The sequence below is a fragment of the Aspergillus campestris genome (assembly GCF_002847485.1).
Source record: "Aspergillus campestris IBT 28561 chromosome Unknown P168scaffold_1, whole genome shotgun sequence".
Taxonomy (NCBI): domain Eukaryota; kingdom Fungi; phylum Ascomycota; class Eurotiomycetes; order Eurotiales; family Aspergillaceae; genus Aspergillus; species Aspergillus campestris.
Genome location: NW_020194336.1, coordinates 3,275,260 through 3,291,927, shown reverse-complemented (window position 1 = coordinate 3,291,927; position 16,668 = coordinate 3,275,260). Strand labels below are relative to the sequence as shown.

At 49.7% G+C, this 16,668-nt stretch overlaps 4 protein-coding genes across 4 annotated transcripts; 2 read left to right on the top strand and 2 right to left on the bottom strand.

Annotated features, from left to right (window-relative positions):
* Positions 1 to 260: 260 nt before the first annotated feature.
* P168DRAFT_229287 (putative Avl9 protein) lies at positions 261 to 3,392 on the bottom strand (the record flags this gene model as incomplete). Its single annotated transcript, XM_024833180.1, has 10 exons — positions 261 to 1,745; positions 1,797 to 1,934; positions 1,984 to 2,024; positions 2,073 to 2,244; positions 2,295 to 2,374; positions 2,422 to 2,485; positions 2,542 to 2,569; positions 2,682 to 2,924; positions 3,037 to 3,141; positions 3,331 to 3,392. 10 exons carry the CDS (start codon positions 3,390 to 3,392, stop codon positions 261 to 263), a joined length of 2,418 nt encoding a protein of 805 aa, XP_024697443.1.
* A 989-nt stretch (positions 3,393 to 4,381) lies between these two features.
* Positions 4,382 to 5,999, bottom strand: sakA (mitogen-activated protein kinase HOG1; the record flags this gene model as incomplete). The annotated part of the gene is made up of 9 exons (XM_024833243.1): positions 4,382 to 4,478; positions 4,537 to 4,720; positions 4,777 to 4,855; positions 4,918 to 5,274; positions 5,337 to 5,436; positions 5,496 to 5,539; positions 5,601 to 5,730; positions 5,830 to 5,877; positions 5,944 to 5,999. 9 exons carry the CDS (start codon positions 5,997 to 5,999, stop codon positions 4,382 to 4,384), a joined length of 1,095 nt encoding a protein of 364 aa, XP_024697442.1.
* Positions 6,000 to 10,117: 4,118 nt separating this feature from the next.
* On the top strand, positions 10,118 to 11,484 carry gpaB (guanine nucleotide-binding protein subunit alpha gpaB; the record flags this gene model as incomplete). Its single annotated transcript, XM_024835687.1, has 5 exons — positions 10,118 to 10,244; positions 10,317 to 10,662; positions 10,719 to 10,847; positions 10,900 to 11,322; positions 11,385 to 11,484. The coding sequence occupies 5 exons, from the start codon at positions 10,118 to 10,120 to the stop codon at positions 11,482 to 11,484; spliced, it is 1,125 nt and encodes a 374-aa protein (XP_024697441.1).
* A 1,965-nt stretch (positions 11,485 to 13,449) lies between these two features.
* glpV (glycogen phosphorylase) lies at positions 13,450 to 16,542 on the top strand (the record flags this gene model as incomplete). Its single annotated transcript, XM_024833132.1, has 8 exons — positions 13,450 to 13,625; positions 13,724 to 13,736; positions 13,813 to 13,848; positions 13,902 to 13,963; positions 14,017 to 14,120; positions 14,170 to 14,247; positions 14,299 to 16,064; positions 16,135 to 16,542. The coding sequence occupies 8 exons, from the start codon at positions 13,450 to 13,452 to the stop codon at positions 16,540 to 16,542; spliced, it is 2,643 nt and encodes an 880-aa protein (XP_024697440.1).
* Positions 16,543 to 16,668: the final 126 nt, after the last annotated feature.

The window sequence follows — 16,668 nt, the reverse complement described above, 5'->3', positions numbered from 1 at the left end:
AAGTAAGCCCTGCATTTGGGTATCGAAGGTTCAACAAGTGTAGATTGTGAAATTGCCTGGTATTGATTGGCTTGGCTTGGTTTTAGACGTGTGATATAATGTGTTATAGACGTCGCTGGAAGAATCAAGATGAAAGAGAAAGAGAGAAAGCCACCCCGTAAGTAAGTGCCGTGTAGATCATCATGTCCAAGAAAGACCAAGACTGGGTAGGTAGAATGTCCGAGTTGGATATCGAGAAAGATGAAGAGGAAAAAGGGAGATTATTTGCTTGTGGAGAGACTGGTGGTCTCAGAGGGTAAGGCGGGTTTCTCATCACTTGTTGGCTGTTGGGGGTGATTGTCGTGTTGTTCCTCTTTGGTATCGTCTTGAGGTTGAGACGTTGTAGTATGGGTTTCTTTGGCGGTTACCGGGGAGGGTGGTGAGACCTTTGTTTCTTTCGGGGCCTGGGTTTCGGTATTGTGGTGGGCATCGGCACTCGTACTCGATTTGTCCGCATGATCTGTGGCCGTAACATCCGGCTCTTCTATATCTTCACCGAGCACCGGAGCTTCCCGAGACAAGGGTGATCTCGGATAAACAGGTTCGTAGTCGCTGCTCTCACCGCTGCTATCACCCTTCCGGTGGAGGGGGCCGAATTCGCCGCTTTCGCGCCTCAAGAGGATATTGCTCCATCTCTTTCTGCGGCTTCCGCTGCGGGAGAGAGAAAGGCTGACGCTTGAAAGGCTCGCGTTCGAGTCTTCGCTGCGACGCGCTTGGAGAGACTTCCGTCTGCCCCTTTCGGCGTCAGTTGTCTCGGCAACGGTGGCGAGGATGGGCGTTGACGGGGAGGTAACTGAGGATGGGGAGGAGGGGGAAGAAGTCTTCTTCTCCTGCCACTCCTTGCGTTTGTCAGAGGCCCAGGAGCTCCACGAGCTGATATACGCTCCTGCTTTCTGGCCCACGGAGTTGACTGAGGCTTGCGCTTGGTTGATGTCTAGCGGGGGCGCTTTGCGGCCCATCCAAGCGGAGCCTGCTGTCGTTGAAGCGGCTGCGGAATTCGAGCGTGGGAGAGGTGGTGGTTGCGGCGAGGATCCTCCGTCTAGGGACTGTCGCTGAGACTGCATTGCCTTTTCTTCGTTGCGCTTTTTCTGGGCTTCGCGCATCGATTCGATGTCGGACCAGAAGCTGTTGAATGCGGCGCTCATTTTCTTTTGGCCGGTGCTTAGGTGTCTATTGAGCGCTTCGCGGCCTTCGCGGACGCGTTCGTCGAGATGGAGATCTGCGACCTGTTGCGAGATACGTCGTTGGACATCGTCGATTGTGAGGCCTCCAGCGCAAGGATGACGGGGTTCGACGATCGAGAAAGGGAGGGCATCGGATGTTAGACGCGAGAAGAGAGCGTAGTTGGGAGTGTTTTGCCACATTGCCAGGAACTCTCCGTTGAATTCCAACGCCGGGTCGCCTTCAATGTTGAGTCCATCTATCTGCTCCTGGGTCCTCCGACCAGGATCACCGGCGTTGAATGAGTCAAGTTCTTCGTGGTACTTCATGCAAGCGAGTAGCGCGAGCAAGTATTCCTCAAACTGGAGTCTGATGAACTCCTCGGATCCCATATAGCCGTGCGTCCTGGGGCGTTCCGGGTGGCTTTCATCCCACGTTTCATTGATGATTTGGGTAAGGAGGTCGATCCAACGTCTATCCGCGGTCGACAGCGCCAATGCATTTCGTAAAGTCAGGGATGAGATATTGATGGTATCTTCGTCAAGCTAGAGCAATCAAGTTAGAAAACGCAAGCTACCGAGAGTGCAGCTACTTACGTTGATTAAAATATCACTATAGCGGTCCTTCTGTTGCAAGAGTAAAGAGTTCGTCGACCCGACAACGTATGACTTGGTTCCGTCATCTGCGAGCAGATCCAGCTGCTGTAATGGTGTGTACGGCCCGAACATGCTGCCCTAGGAAGAAGTCAGAACTACCCACAACGCTTCTCCGAAATGTGCAAACCTTTCCAAAGATTTGTAATGGTAGCCCCATATAAGATAGTACTGAAATAATTAGCCATCGTAGTTACAAAGGGGAAGCTGATCCCATACAAGAGCTTCTGTCGCTAGTTTTGAGGGAGGTCGGTTTCTGAACGGTTTGCGCATAGTTATCGAATGAGGGATCGGCACAGTCCCCGAGGCTGTTCATAAGGCCCGGTATGAGAGAAACGAGCGAGAACTGGATCATGCACAGGCGTTCGCATCTCGAGCCGAAGAACAGCATCTGTCGACGGTCAGTAACAAGGCTATGTCGTTTGCGCGAATTATCCGTACCTTTGGCTGCAGAAGCAAAGCCTTGAACAATACAAGCGTCTGGTACTTGAACTCGTGGATCATCTCCCGCAGCGAAAGTCCTACACCGATCAGACATGTCATATAGCACCCAATGCAGCAGTCTTACCCAAGTTTTGGTCTTTGAAGCTCTCATTCTTCTCCAGGCTAATCACCAGCCCTTCTCGGAATTTCTAACCACATATATCAGCATGTTTTCGAAGGGTCAGACCGCAGCGCCGAAACACACCTTGAGAATATCAAAGTCCGAAAAGTCCCTATTTTTCAACCAGACGAATCAGCCACATTCCCCATCGCATTGTCCCACCATATGATCACTTGACGGCGCGAGCGCCGCCACCTCCAGATCGGATGCGATCACCAACATACCGTTGCGCAAACCAAGCCGTCGTCACCACCGACAATTTCTCCCTCAATTGGCCCAGATATTGCGGACTATCCGTCACCACCACGACAGCCTTCTGCACAGTCGACCGCGTAACCTCCGGCGGCTTGTACTTGAGAATACTCGCGTCGATCTGTCTGGCGCAGGCGATACCAAAAAGCGAAGTCGCAGGCTCCGTGGCGGTCTCTTTCTGATGTAGGGTGAAATACGAGAATTCCTCGGTCGACCTAATCGCAGCGCGGGGACCACGTCAATGAAGGACTAAACGTTGTTTTGCGGGGTGTTCCGAAGACGGTATGGGAGGAGTGGGAGAAAGGAGAAATGGGAGGCGGTTCGTACATATGCGCGCCGTCCGATAGCGCCATGAATGGTAATAAGGACCAGTCATTTTCCACCGCGGGGTCGGTCCCCTCGTTTCCTATACAGTGCTCGATTTCGGGGCCCCTGTGGAGAAAGAAGAGAGATATGGGTTAGCCGATGTGTCCGCCCCGCATGAGGTACTCGTCGCGCCCTGTGTCGCAGTCGCATATCTGGTGGTGGTGGTGTGGGATGCGACTCGTGTGGAGTTCAAGCCGAAGAATGTCGCGCGGTATACAACGACGCCTCTCTCTTCCCCTCATTCGAGCTACTCACCTTGCATGGTGGAAATCAATGACCATAACAATGGGCACCTGTTGACTCGAGGTACTAGCCATAGTGGAGGGCTATCTGTGGGGTGTGACTTATAATAAAAAAGAAAGAATGACAAAAACAACCACCGAAAATGACACGTTCTAAGCCAGTTTCCTTCCTGGTGAAGGGTGAGGGCAGCCCTTCCAGAAAAGGCGAGAAATAAAGACGGTCGATCAAACCCCCCTCACGTGTTGACCCAAGAATGATAATTGATCCGTTATAAAGATACACAACCCAACGGTCGAAAGAGTTGGTCCGGAGGGAGAGGTTTACTTGTTTGGAACCAGGGGAAATTGAAGGGTTGCAGAATGGTTTGCTCTTCCTCGGGCGGTGACTGGAAAGTAAAGCTGGGGATCGTCAACTATTCTGACTTACTACTAGTAGTTAATGAAGTCTCCCTTCCTCCGTAAGCCCCGCTGTCTGAGGGCCTATTACGTAGTAGTAGTACGGAGTGGTACTGTAGCCCTGCCGGCCCAGTGGCCAAGTATGCAGCCATTTTCATTACGGTCGCCATGGATCTTCAGCCCAGGTGGTCCTGGTGGAGTGTTTCCATTTTTATCTTGTGACCGCGCCTGACCACCAGATGATGATCATGCCGACCTGGATATTGAGGGGTGTTTGAGGTACCTTAAGAGACTTCGATCATACGAGATTGATCCATGATTCATACGGCAGATTTCACACGTGCTTGTATATAATATAGATGATGTAAAGACGATGTCAAGATGAATTGTTCGTGTTACAGACGCGTTCAACTCCCAGGTCATCCAACTCTTAACTGAGTAACAATAGCATGAATGGTTAAAACCTCCACTTACACATTACTTTCTTCCGCTCTGAACAAAACGGCGACCGACAAAATTATCACAGACACATGGTGATAAACCGGGACAGGCCTGGACAGGTGGAATGACAAATGCAGACCACCTGTGCCTACTTGGATCATTGTCATATGGGGAGTAAAAAGAAGAGTTGAAAACTTCCTCATCATGGGATCAGCAATCGGAACTTCTCATGCAAACCCCTGCTGTCCGTCTCCGACAGGTCCAAAGACTTGACCGGCATCGGGGCCTTGGTCAATGTTGTGGAAATCCAGGATTTCCGAGTACCTGCGCATGTCATGTCAGCAGAGCATTCACCGTGAGTGCTTGATTTTAGAACGTGTACATCATGATCTTCCAGGTATCCACGGGCAAATCGGCGTCGTTGAATGACCAGTCAAACTTCTCTTCGGCCACCGGTTCATCGGTGGGGTCGTGGTAGGGGGCAAGGTATTCGTGTGCGAGCGCCTCGGTAGCGGAGATTCTCTTCTTGGGATCGAAGACGAGCATTTTCTCGAGGAGGTCCACGGCTGTGAAAGTCAGCGACCGAATCATCCCCATCCAATAACCGTCAAACTAGGCTTACCGTCGGGATCGGCATTCTTAAACTTGTTCGCCAGAGGTTGACGTTCCCGCTTGGGTAACGACTTAACGAATCGCAAAGTCTGTTGTGAAGACGATGTTAGCATGACGCCGCAAAATGAACCACAAGGAAGAAAACACTAACGTTCTCGCTGCAAATAGTCTGGATCACATCGTCCGGCGGAGTTCCAAGGAGCTCTGTAATGATCGAAAACTGATTCACATGGTCCTTGCCAGGGAAGAGAGGCTTTCCCTCGACCATCTCCGCGAAAATGCAGGCTGCGCTCCAGATGTCCACCTCGACGTCGTACTTCTGCCATGTAAGCATGATCTCGGGGGCGCGGTAGTATCGTGTCGAAACGTAGCCGGTCATCTGGGGATCTTGAATACGGGCGAGACCGAAATCGCAGATCTTCAGGTCACAGTTTTCATTGATAAGGATGTTGCTGGGCTTCAGGTCCCGATGGACGACACCTGCCGAGTGGACGTATTTCAGGCCCCGCTGACGGAAGGTTAGCGACCAACCTTCACCAAACCGGGGGGAGAGGGATCGTGGCCACGCACAAGGATCTGGTATAGGAAGTACTGAATGAACTGCTTTTCCAACGGTCGGGAGGTGAGGAGTCTATGGAGGTCGGTTCCCAAAAGTTCCGTGACAAAGTAGCTACAGCGTTCAGTCAGTTCAAGCCCTGTCGATCATCCAAGCCAGGATAAATCGCGTACATGTCTTCCAGGGGAGAAATAAAGATATCGCTCAAGCTAATGATCTGCAGATGGTCAACAGACGAACCCAGCGGACGGTCTTTACGGTCGGTTGGGTCGACTAACGTTTTCATGTCGCAGGTGTTTCAGCAGTTTCAGTTCGCGGTACGTTCTCTTGGATAGGACCGGGGTGCTGAACGGTTTCATGATCTTCTTCACGGCGACGGGCTGACCGGTCAATTGATCTCTTGCGGAGCTGATGCATTATCGGGGAACGTGTCAGCGCATGTTCGATGACGCGGGACGCGGGGTGTTGCAGGAAAAGTCGAAAAAGAGGGGTTGAGTTCAAGCATACCATACGAGACCAAAGGCACCCATTCCCACCGGCTGCAGATCTGTATACCTGCCAAACGTTTAGAAAGACCATTCTTGTATCAAGTCGAAGGACGACGGTGGAAAAAAATTGTACCTGCTGGTGATCTCGAAGGTGGTTCCGAAGATCTGGGCACGCACGAATTCCGCCATATTGGATCAAGGATGAACGACAATATTCGAGACGAATCCTTCAACGTTGTTGCTAATTTCTCCCTCGTATATTTAATTTTTTTTTTTTTTTTTTTATCTTTTTCTATCCTTTCTTTGTCTCAAGAAGAAGGGGAGAAAACGAGGGGAAAAAGAGGGGGAAGTGGAGGTGAAAGGAGAGGGAGGGGTTTGTGGATAAGGAATGGATGGGTGTTGGGGAAGATGAAGCCGAGAGTCGATAGTTGGATGATATTGAAAATCGGAGGGACAGTTGAGGGGCGAATAATAATAATGGGGGGGGGTAAATCAGAAAGCAGAGAGGAAGCAAAAGCCGTCAGTTAGAGTGTCCGACTAGGTGGCGGCAAACCTGGGTAGCAGGGTCGTAGGCATGTGGGGAAACTGGACTTTAGCCCGCTTAGTTGGAGCCTTTGCCAAAGACCAAAAGGAGCGATGACGTCCGCGACCAGAGAAGCAGGATCTGGGAAGATGAGTAACTGTAATTTCTTCCACGCGGTCCCTAATGTATAAATGAGATCGTCTTGGGCATTTGCTATTGGTCGGATTATGGTTCCAAAGTCACTGAAGCAAGATTGCCTACGCTTATCTAACGTTTGACTGGATGGTTTTTAGCTCAGCGCACGAAAGGCTTCAAGCCTTCCATCTTTCAGACCTTCTATTATTAGGTAGGAGATTGTGTACCTCTTGAGATGAGGTTATATATCCCCTAATATCCCTCATCATTCCAGACATCAAGACATACACTACTACAAGTTGACTGATGAAAATTGCTATTGCTATGAGTACACACCACTTCTCTCAAAGCTTTCTTATCTTTCTTTCTCTATTTTTCATCACCCACCTGGTGTGTGAGGCTCATCAATGTACGATCGGCATCATCTGCTAGTATAGTCGCAGTACAAAATGGGAGATATAGTATCGTTCATACTGTATGAAAGGCAGCAGACAAGGCTGTCTTAGAGTTAATATTCAATCAACGGAGACGAGCACCTCACCTACACTGAGCAATGACAATAAACTTATTAGGGTTAGACCAGTCTGTCTTTCTCAACATCTATCCCGACAAGGCTAGACAGTCCTATTCCAAGGCTGCAATTCCATCATAGTCCCTGTTCTCCAGGCTGTGGGGCTGAACGGCTGGCTCCAATCCGTTCTGGACGCTTCGTATCAGAGCCAACCGTACAAAATGAATCGGGACTCTTAACAGTAGTTAGATTTCATGGGTGTCCCTTGAAAGAGACGGGATTCTGTTGGTGAACCGGAGTATGAAAGTCTTAGGTAGGAATGCTACTCTGCAGTTATATATGGATATGCGAGTTAGTCTCTTGGAAATGCCCGAAGTATCAATCTGCCAAGCAAGATCCTCCTGTTTGTGACTAAAAACCGACCATGGCGTTTCAAGAGGAGACACGTATTATGCCGAATCGAAAGACGGACATGGAGAACTGCATTCCTTATCTAAGAGGGAAAGAAGGGTAGAATGCATGTCTGACCCACACAATGTAGACCCTCTGTATCTTTTGATGGTGGTTGTCCCGGAAAAAAAAATATAAAAGATTCAAAGAAGAAGGTTTTGGCCACGTAGCTTATCGCCCAAAGATTTCGATACAGCCTAGACACTGACGTTGACAATGGACATTCACAGCTGCCTGCTTACTCCCGACCACAATGCCTTAAGTTATAGCTATATAATGTCGGCACACTTCCTCCACGAGCCCAGGTATCCTAGATATTTTCTTGACTGTTTCACCAACCTCAGAGGAATCGATCGCCTCATGTAGTATTCCGAGGGCACTAGCCCCAACCCACCCATACGGTGCACGTGGCAACCCCATATCATGTCAATTTTACGGCCCAGTACGGAGTACCTAAGTGTTGTAGGTTCGCCTACTTCAAATATCCAACAGATTCAATAGATTTAATTAGGGTCATATCATCTATGGCTTACTTGGTCATTGCGCCTTTCTATTTCAACAAGAGATGAGACAGTCCCCACAAACTCTGTCTAGGATAGTGATGCTAGGATAAACCCTAGAGAATTCCGTCCTCCAACCAGGGTCCTGCAAGGGCATAGCCCGGCCTCAGCCTTGACATTCCCAAACCAGCATCGCGCGCTTGGACGGGGCGCTTCCGTGGGGGGGGGCTATGTACGGAGTAAACAGGAGATGTATGGATGTAACAAATCTAATGGTACCCTATCTGCGAGCCATGGGAGTGAAAGTGACGACACAACCGATCACTCTAGAGGATATGTGTTGATAGGATTTAGGTTGGATATTTCATGGTCAGTCTAAGACTGACTGTGCAGAGGTCACGTCGTATAGAAATGGATCTATTGTCTTGATCACCTCCGGATTGGGATGACGTTTGGTTTATCTTGCTTTTTATTCGTGGGGTTCTCATAGAATGGATAGATCGGACTCGAGAGAAGAGTAGGAAAGTAGGCAGTAATTTAATGAACAGGAATCCTTGGAAGAAACATTTCAATCAATCCTGGGTCACCTACAGTAACCGTCTTATCCGATCTCTCCCCGGTGGTCAATAATACGAGGATACAGGAGTACCTACCAAGAGATACTAATTCACGGTAGACACGACCGCGTAATATGGTGTATTAAATTAAATCATGGGTAATGGCCATTACCTGATCTCTCTCATCACACTCCCCCAATATGTGGATGATCATGGATGCAAATAGCGCCCTTTTAACCTTCGGCCATCCGACTCGGACACAAAGGATTGAAATTAAAACACTTCTCGACCCGACTCCGGACTCAATCTAAGTCCAGATTCTGTCACAAGGAGTTTCTCCTCATAGCCACCGGAAGTTAGATAGAGTAACACCGAGCAAGCTCTTATTTCTCCAATACTTGATTTATTACGGAGTACTCCGTACTTATAATGTTAACCATGACCCATCTGGTAAGCTTCGCCTGGTCCACGTTTTTTTTTTTTTTTTTTTTTTTTTTTTGCGAACAATACCCACACGCTGCGATCTGAGTTGACTGGGGTTTGTGTATGTAATCATCTCCACCCCCAATCGGTCCAAATATATGACGATTGGGAACCATCCACTCTGGGGGTTCTGAGGCAATATCTTCCCTTTCCTTCTCCTCCCGACGACTCCTACTACTCCTACTACTCCTACTACTACTACAACTCGACTACCCACACACGAATTCCACCGCCTGTTATTTGTTCTTTATACAACTCACCGCTACTGACCAGACAGTAATATCTAATAAATCCTAATTCCATTCATTCCATTGATTGTCTTTACACTTTCATCCGCTCACCCGCACCTGTCTCGTGTTTCTCCAGATTATTTTTATTCTTATTCTTATCATCTTCGTTACTATTCTTACTATTATTTTCCCATCCATTATTACATGCATGACACATTGCGTCCTGGAGAATCCCACACTCTGATCCTCACTGATTACATTATCTCACTGGAGACCCGCGCTCTCAATCCACACTCCCACATCATCCCCCCCGATCGACCTCTGTTATCCTTTTAGCGTCGGCTTGTCACTCTCTCTCGCCTTCTTGCTCCGCAGTTTGATTCTTGTCACCCCTCATCATTGCCAGCCTAATAAGGAGGACAATACACCACAAGAACGCTTGGACTCCCTTTCCAACCTTCACCCCCGTCCACCCTCTCCCTAGTTTCATCTGCATCACGAGCCATCGCCTTCCCTTCCCTCAAACCACAGCCCCCCTCCCCGCCTCTTCCCCGGGAGCTTGCATTTGTCGCTCAGACCTTCAGTCCCAGACCGGAATTATTATTGTGGTGCCTGCTTCTGGCCACTGTGCAGCCTCGATTCTTGGACCGAGCTCGTTCGTCGATCGCAAACTTGCCCGCTCCTTCTGCTCCCTTTCTTTTCATTTCCCTTGGCTCTTTCTTTCTTCTCTGTCAGCTCGCCTCCGAAACCCGATCGCGCCAGTAATTATTTTTCGCACTGTGATTTACTCTCTGGCGTTGTGATATTAGGTACCTGCGGTGTTCGTCGGGTCCAGGTGTCCTGATAGGTCGATGCTGTTCACCTCCGCAGGCAGCTAATGGTTGAGAGCCTTCGCTGTCTGGGACATCTAACGAGAATATGGGTTCATGCTTGAGCTCGGAGTCGACAGGAGATGCGGAGCAGAAGAAACACAGCCAGGCGATCGATCGCAAATTAGAGGAGGATTCGCGGCGTTTACGGAAGGAATGCAAGATCCTACTACTGGGTAGGTCTGAATGGTTTCTTTGATGATTCCCCTATGTCTGGCTAATGATCGCTTTTCTTTCCTTTGCTTTAGGATCCGGCGAAAGCGGAAAGTCCACGATTGTCAAACAGATGAAGATCATTCACCAGAATGGCTACTCAACGGAGGAACTGCTCTTATATCGCATCACGGTCTATAAGAACCTCTTGGATTGCGCCAGGTCCATCACTGGAGCCTACCGGCAGTTTAGTCTGGAGCCGTCGAGCCAGAAAGTTCGCGATTATATCAAATACCTTGACAACTACAATATCGACCCCGACCCGACCAAATTCCTCGATCCGGAAGTAGGGGACGCGATCACATACCTCTGGAATGACCCGTGCACGTCGACAGTTCTGGAGCATCAGAATGAGTTCTACCTGATGGACTCTGCGCCATAGTAAGAACCCCTGCTGGCGTTTGTGATATCACATGCCCATATTAATGCGCCCCTAGTTTCTTCGAGGAAGCGAAACGGATCTCGTCGCAAGGATACACCCCGAATGTCAATGATGTGCTTCGCGCGAGAACAAAGACCACCGGTATCTACGAAACACGGTTCACGATGGGCCAATTGAGCATACAGTATGGCTGACTTTCCCGATCATTCTTCCGTGCGGTCGCTTATGGTATATAGCATGTTTGACGTTGGCGGCCAACGAAGTGAGCGGAAGAAGTGGATCCATTGTTTCGAGAACGTCACTTCGATCATCTTCTGTGTGGCATTGAGTGAGTATGATCAGGTACTCCTCGAAGAAAGCAACCAAGTAAGCTCCACCCCGTGTCGCGCGACGAGACCTGATGCTGATGTGCTTTCGCAGAACCGAATGATGGAGAGCTTAGTGCTGTTCGATTCCGTCGTGAATTCCCGGTGGTTCATGCGGACCAGTATCATCCTCTTCTTGAACAAGGTCGATCTGTTCCGCCAGAAACTCCCTCGGTCGCCGTTGAGCGATTATTTCCCCGATTATCTGGGCGGGAACGACGTCAACCGCGCTGCCAAATATCTGTTGTGGCGGTTCAACCAGGTCAATCGGGCTCATTTGAACCTTTATCCCCAGTGAGTTCACCCCCAAGACCAGTTACCCAGAGGGGAGCGCTGACCTGTCTGCCAATATTCAGTCTGACCCAAGCGACCGACACGACGAATATCCGCCTAGTATTTGCGGCTGTCAAGGAGACAATATTGCAGAACGCCTTGAAAGACTCGGGCATCCTCTAGGTTTCTCCCGGTCCATCTCTAGCCACATGGCTGCCATGCCGATCAGAGCCACTACTTTAGCATGGCACTGGTTCGCAGGACTGACCTAACCTTACTGACTCCTCACGGTGTTGACGTTCCTTTTCCCTTTGTGCCCTCCTTTAACTCTAATCCCTTTGGCTTTTCTCTTTATTGATACTCTCTCGTGTTTCATGGATCGGGAACAGGCGTTGTGGTGCTATAATACTGCCTCTTAGTCCATTTGTTAGGCGCTGGGTTGGGATATTACCGTTGGAATCCCATGGCATGATTTCTTGACTTTAATCTGATTTGTTTTTGACTATTGTTTCTGTGTTCTTTCCATCCTTTTGCTTTCCATTTCCCATCTTTCCCATATTTACCCTTTTTACTGTCGGGAACTGTTCCATTCGCATGGTAAAGTATCACCTGCTTTGCCCCTATTTTCTGGCCCGGGATTCGATTCAATGAGCATATTATCCGAACATTCTGGATTAAAAGTTACTCGCCTCAGCGGGCACGACTTGCATATATGATTTGTGCGAAGGTTTTAATAACCCCCCTGCCTTTGGAAAGTGATCTGTTTCCGTTGGTGTTAGGGAATTTCCAACAACCGCGCCCCCCGCCCTTTACATATCCCACGCTTACCCCGATATACCTGTGGCGAACCATTCGCTTTGGATATCTTTTTCTTTGTGACCAGTGAGCTGCAATTCCCTTATACCATACCATACACCTCTATAGCGTTTTGCATGCAATCGATCGACTATAATTTCCTACCCTTGCCCGTGTCTTTTCTACAGTTTACGATGAATCTATTGCGACTACAAGGATAGAGAAAGCTCATTTATCGATGGTTATTGGGTGAGATCTACAGTAGTACGTATGTAGACGCACACAGGCTGACAGTGGTTCCTGTAAGACATATTATACCCCTCAGAGGGGTCTAGGTGTGGGGAGTAGAGCACAGGCCCAAGTAGGGTCACCGGAGCTCGGAATTGGTCATTAGAGAATGCACGGATGTTGAGGGGGGGGAGATAAATAAAGGACTTGTATATGCAAACATGGAAAGGTGCACAAAGGAGGTTTCAGTTCAGTTGAGAGTTGCATTCCATAAATAACCATTGGTCTTTGAGGCATGTTCCAGGCCTTTTCCCCACCCGAGCTTTACCTTGGTGGGTGGGAAGCATGCGTCATGAGTGAACTTTGTTAGTGGAGGTCTGGAGGGTTCGGAACGAGTTCTTTCTTTCATGATTCACCTGGTCACTTTATTAGGAGGAGATCTGTTGATTTGTGTACGGGTGAGAGCTGGAGGAGGTGTTGAGGAGGTGTTGAGGAGTGACTGTGTCTAATAGTAGACATCACCATGTACAGTTGAATACTTTCCCACTGCAGTAATCCACCTCTACTGTAACCAACCAGTCCCTTTCTATATGTACCACCCAAAGCAATACCCAGTCCAGTCATTGAATCAATACTGTCCAAGTGGGCCTCTCCCGTAGGATGATTGGAAATCTCGAGGCAATTGTATACACCCATCATCGTATGAGGGTGTAGTACCTATCTGCCCACACCGTGCTCTCAGGTACACCACCTTACTGTACTCCCCACTACTTCCAACATTATTTTCCTACCCCGCCACCTGTTGCTGCTGTTCTCCCTGTTCTGTAACTTACTCAATGGCTTGATCTTGATCTGATCCTGGTCAGCTTGTCACGAGGTCTCAGGTCTTCCCCTCTTCTTGTTCTCGAGCCCCTCTGGGAAGGTACATATCTATTCCCTCGGTTTCTCTTCTCTGGCGGACCTTGTTTCTCTTTCGTGTTTACGTCTTACTTGTGATATACTGACTCGGGGACTCTTTCGTCTTTCAGCTTGTGGTCTCTTTACAAGACTGGTGTCATTCGAGCTGCTGCCCCCTCTCCATTGCCAGCTCTCCTCCACCGATCGTCAGTCACCCCAATCGTCAACATGGCCGACGAAGAACGCCGCGAGCGACGCCCATCCATCGGAGCCCCCGTCTCCGAGCTCCAAGGCCCAGTTGGCCCCGGATTCAGCCGTCCCAAGCACAAGCGGACCTTCACGGGCTTCGGACCAGCGGAGATCAAGAGCGTTGAGGCCAGCATCCCGGAACCATTGAGAGAGGCGTGCGTAATATAAATCACCCCATTGATTCCTGTCCTTGTTCTGTGGAAATTTCTCCCGACGGTTAGCTGATAGCTGGTGGCGACTTTTGCTTCTACAGGTGGAGAAAACATGTGAGACCTTTCCATGTCTATGTCCGATTGGGGTATAGAGCGGGAAGGCTAACGGGTAACCCTGATGTAAATATAGTCGGTGACTGGGTTTACCAATAAGGATGAGTTTGAGGTAGGTTGTTGTTTGGTTTGAGGTTGGTTTTCTTGTGGGCTAATGATGGGTAGAATGAGCTGGTTCGTCATGTTGAGACGACTTTGGCGAGATCGCTCTACAATTGCGATGAAGCGTATGTTTTGTGTCAATTGATGAAATGTTTGCTGGAGTACTGACATGAATAAGGGCTGCATATTCGGGAACTGCCCTTGCCTTTCGGGACCGGTTGATCGTGGAGTGGAACAAGACGCAGCAGCGGCAGTCCTTGGCGGATCAGAAGCGAGTCTATTGTATGTGGGATACTCTTCTGGGCCCATTGGCAGTTATTGACCACTGTAGATCTTTCTCTCGAGTTTCTTATGGGCCGCGCACTCGACAATGCTATGCTGAATGTTGGGATGAAAGATGCTGCTAGAGGTAGGTGATGCTGATCCTGGTCATGTCCCGATGCTAATGGTCCGAACAAAGATGGTCTACAGGATCTCGGTTTCCGTATTGAAGATGTGATCAGTCAAGAGCACGATGCTGCCCTTGGAAATGGTGGCCTGGGACGCCTGGCGGCTTGTTTCCTCGATAGCATGGCAACTCTGAACTACCCAGCATGGGGTTACGGGCTGCGATATAGATATGGTATTTTCAAACAGGAGATCGTCGACGGCTACCAGGTTGAAGTCCCAGATTACTGGCTGGATTTCAATCCTTGGGAATTCCCTCGACATGAGATTACCGTTGATATCCAGTTCTACGGTCGAGTGACCAAACACCATGACGAAAATAACAAGGCAACCTTCGTGTGGGACGAGGGTGAAATAGTCCAGGCGGTGGCATATGACGTGCCCATCCCTGGCTATGGAACCCGCACGACGAACAACTTGCGGCTGTGGTCGAGCAAGGCGAGCAGCGGAGAGTTTGACTTCCAAAAATTCAACGCCGGTGACTACGAAAGCGCCGTGGCGGATCAGCAGCGCGCGGAGACTATTTCGGCTGTACTGTATCCGAATGATAATCTTGAGAGAGGAAAAGAGCTCCGATTGAAGCAACAGTACTTCTGGTGCGCGGCCTCGCTGCACGATATCGTCCGCAGGTTCAAGAAGACGAATCGACCGTGGAGCGAGTTTCCCGATCAGGTCGCCATTCAGCTCAACGACACCCACCCCACGCTGGCTATCGTTGAGCTGCAGCGTATCTTGATCGACATAGAGAACCTCGAATGGGATGAGGCGTGGAACATTGTCACCCAGACCTTTGGGTACACCAACCATACTGTCTTGCCCGAAGCCTCGGAGAAGTGGTCTGTCCCTCTGATGCAAAACTTATTGCCACGACACTTGCAGATCATATTTGACATCAACTTGTTCTTCCTTCAGTCGGTGGAGAAGAGGTTCCCGAAAGACAGGGAAATGCTTTCCCGCGTGTCGATCATTGAAGAGTCGCATCCCAAGATGGTGAGAATGGCATACATCGCCATCATCGGATCGCACAAGGTCAACGGTGTCGCGGAGCTTCATTCCGATTTACTCAAGACGACGCTGTTCAAAGATTTCGTGAAAATCTACGGACCTGATAAATTTACTAACGTCACGAACGGGATCACGCCGCGTCGTTGGCTCCATCAGGCTAACCCGAGACTCTCGGAGCTTATTGCATCTAAGCTTGGCGGCCACAAGTTCCTGACTGAGTTGACTCTCCTGGAACAGCTGGAAGCATTTGTGGACGACAAGGATTTCAAGAGAGAATGGTCGGAGATCAAAACAGCGAACAAGCTTCGCCTGGCCAAACACATCAAGGAAAGTACCGGGTACAGTGTGAATCCCACCGCTCTATTCGACATCCAAGTGAAGCGGATCCACGAATACAAGCGCCAGCAACTGAACATCTTCGGTGTGATCCACCGATATCTAAAGATTAAGGCCATGTCCCCGGAAGAGAGAAAGAAAGTCCTGCCGCGGGTATCCATAATCGGAGGCAAGGCGGCCCCGGGGTACTGGATGGCCAAGTCGATCATCCATCTGGTCAACAATGTTGCAGCCGTTGTCAATAAGGACCCGGATGTCGGTGATCTCTTGAAGGTGATCTTCATCCAGGACTACAACGTCAGCAAGGCCGAGATCATCTGTCCTGCCTCGGACATCAGCGAGCACATCTCCACCGCCGGTACCGAAGGTAGCGGCACCAGCAACATGAAGTTCGTCCTCAACGGCGGCCTAATCATCGGCACATGCGACGGCGCCAATGTACGTTCCAACCTTCCTTCTATTACCCCTTAACATAAACCATAACAGATCCACTAACCCACATCCCCAGATCGAAATCACCCGCGAAGTCGGCGAACAAAACATCTTCCTCTTCGGCAACCTCGCCGAAGACGTCGAAGACCTCCGCCACCGCCACTTCTACGGTGACTTCACTCTCGACGCCAACCTGTCCAAAGTCTTCGACGCAATCCAATCCGGCACCTTCGGCGACCCGGACCAGTTCTCCGCCCTCGTCGGCTCGATCGTCGACCACGGCGACTACTACCTCGTCTCGGACGACTTCGACTCCTACATCGAGACCCAGGCCATGGTCGACGAGGCATTCCGCAACCAGGACGAGTGGCTCACGAAGTCGATCACCTGCGTCGCCCGCATGGGCTTCTTCTCTACTGATCGCGTGATTAATGAGTATGCGGATAGTATTTGGAATGTGGAGCCTTTGGCTGTGGAGAAGTGACACAACTTGTTTCTGCTGAGTGCGCATATACAGTACATGTACACGGTTGAGTGTGCTGTTTGTTGACGGCTTTGCTATGCATTGATGATGATTTTGCATGTTTGTTTTTGACTGTTTGTTTTTTTG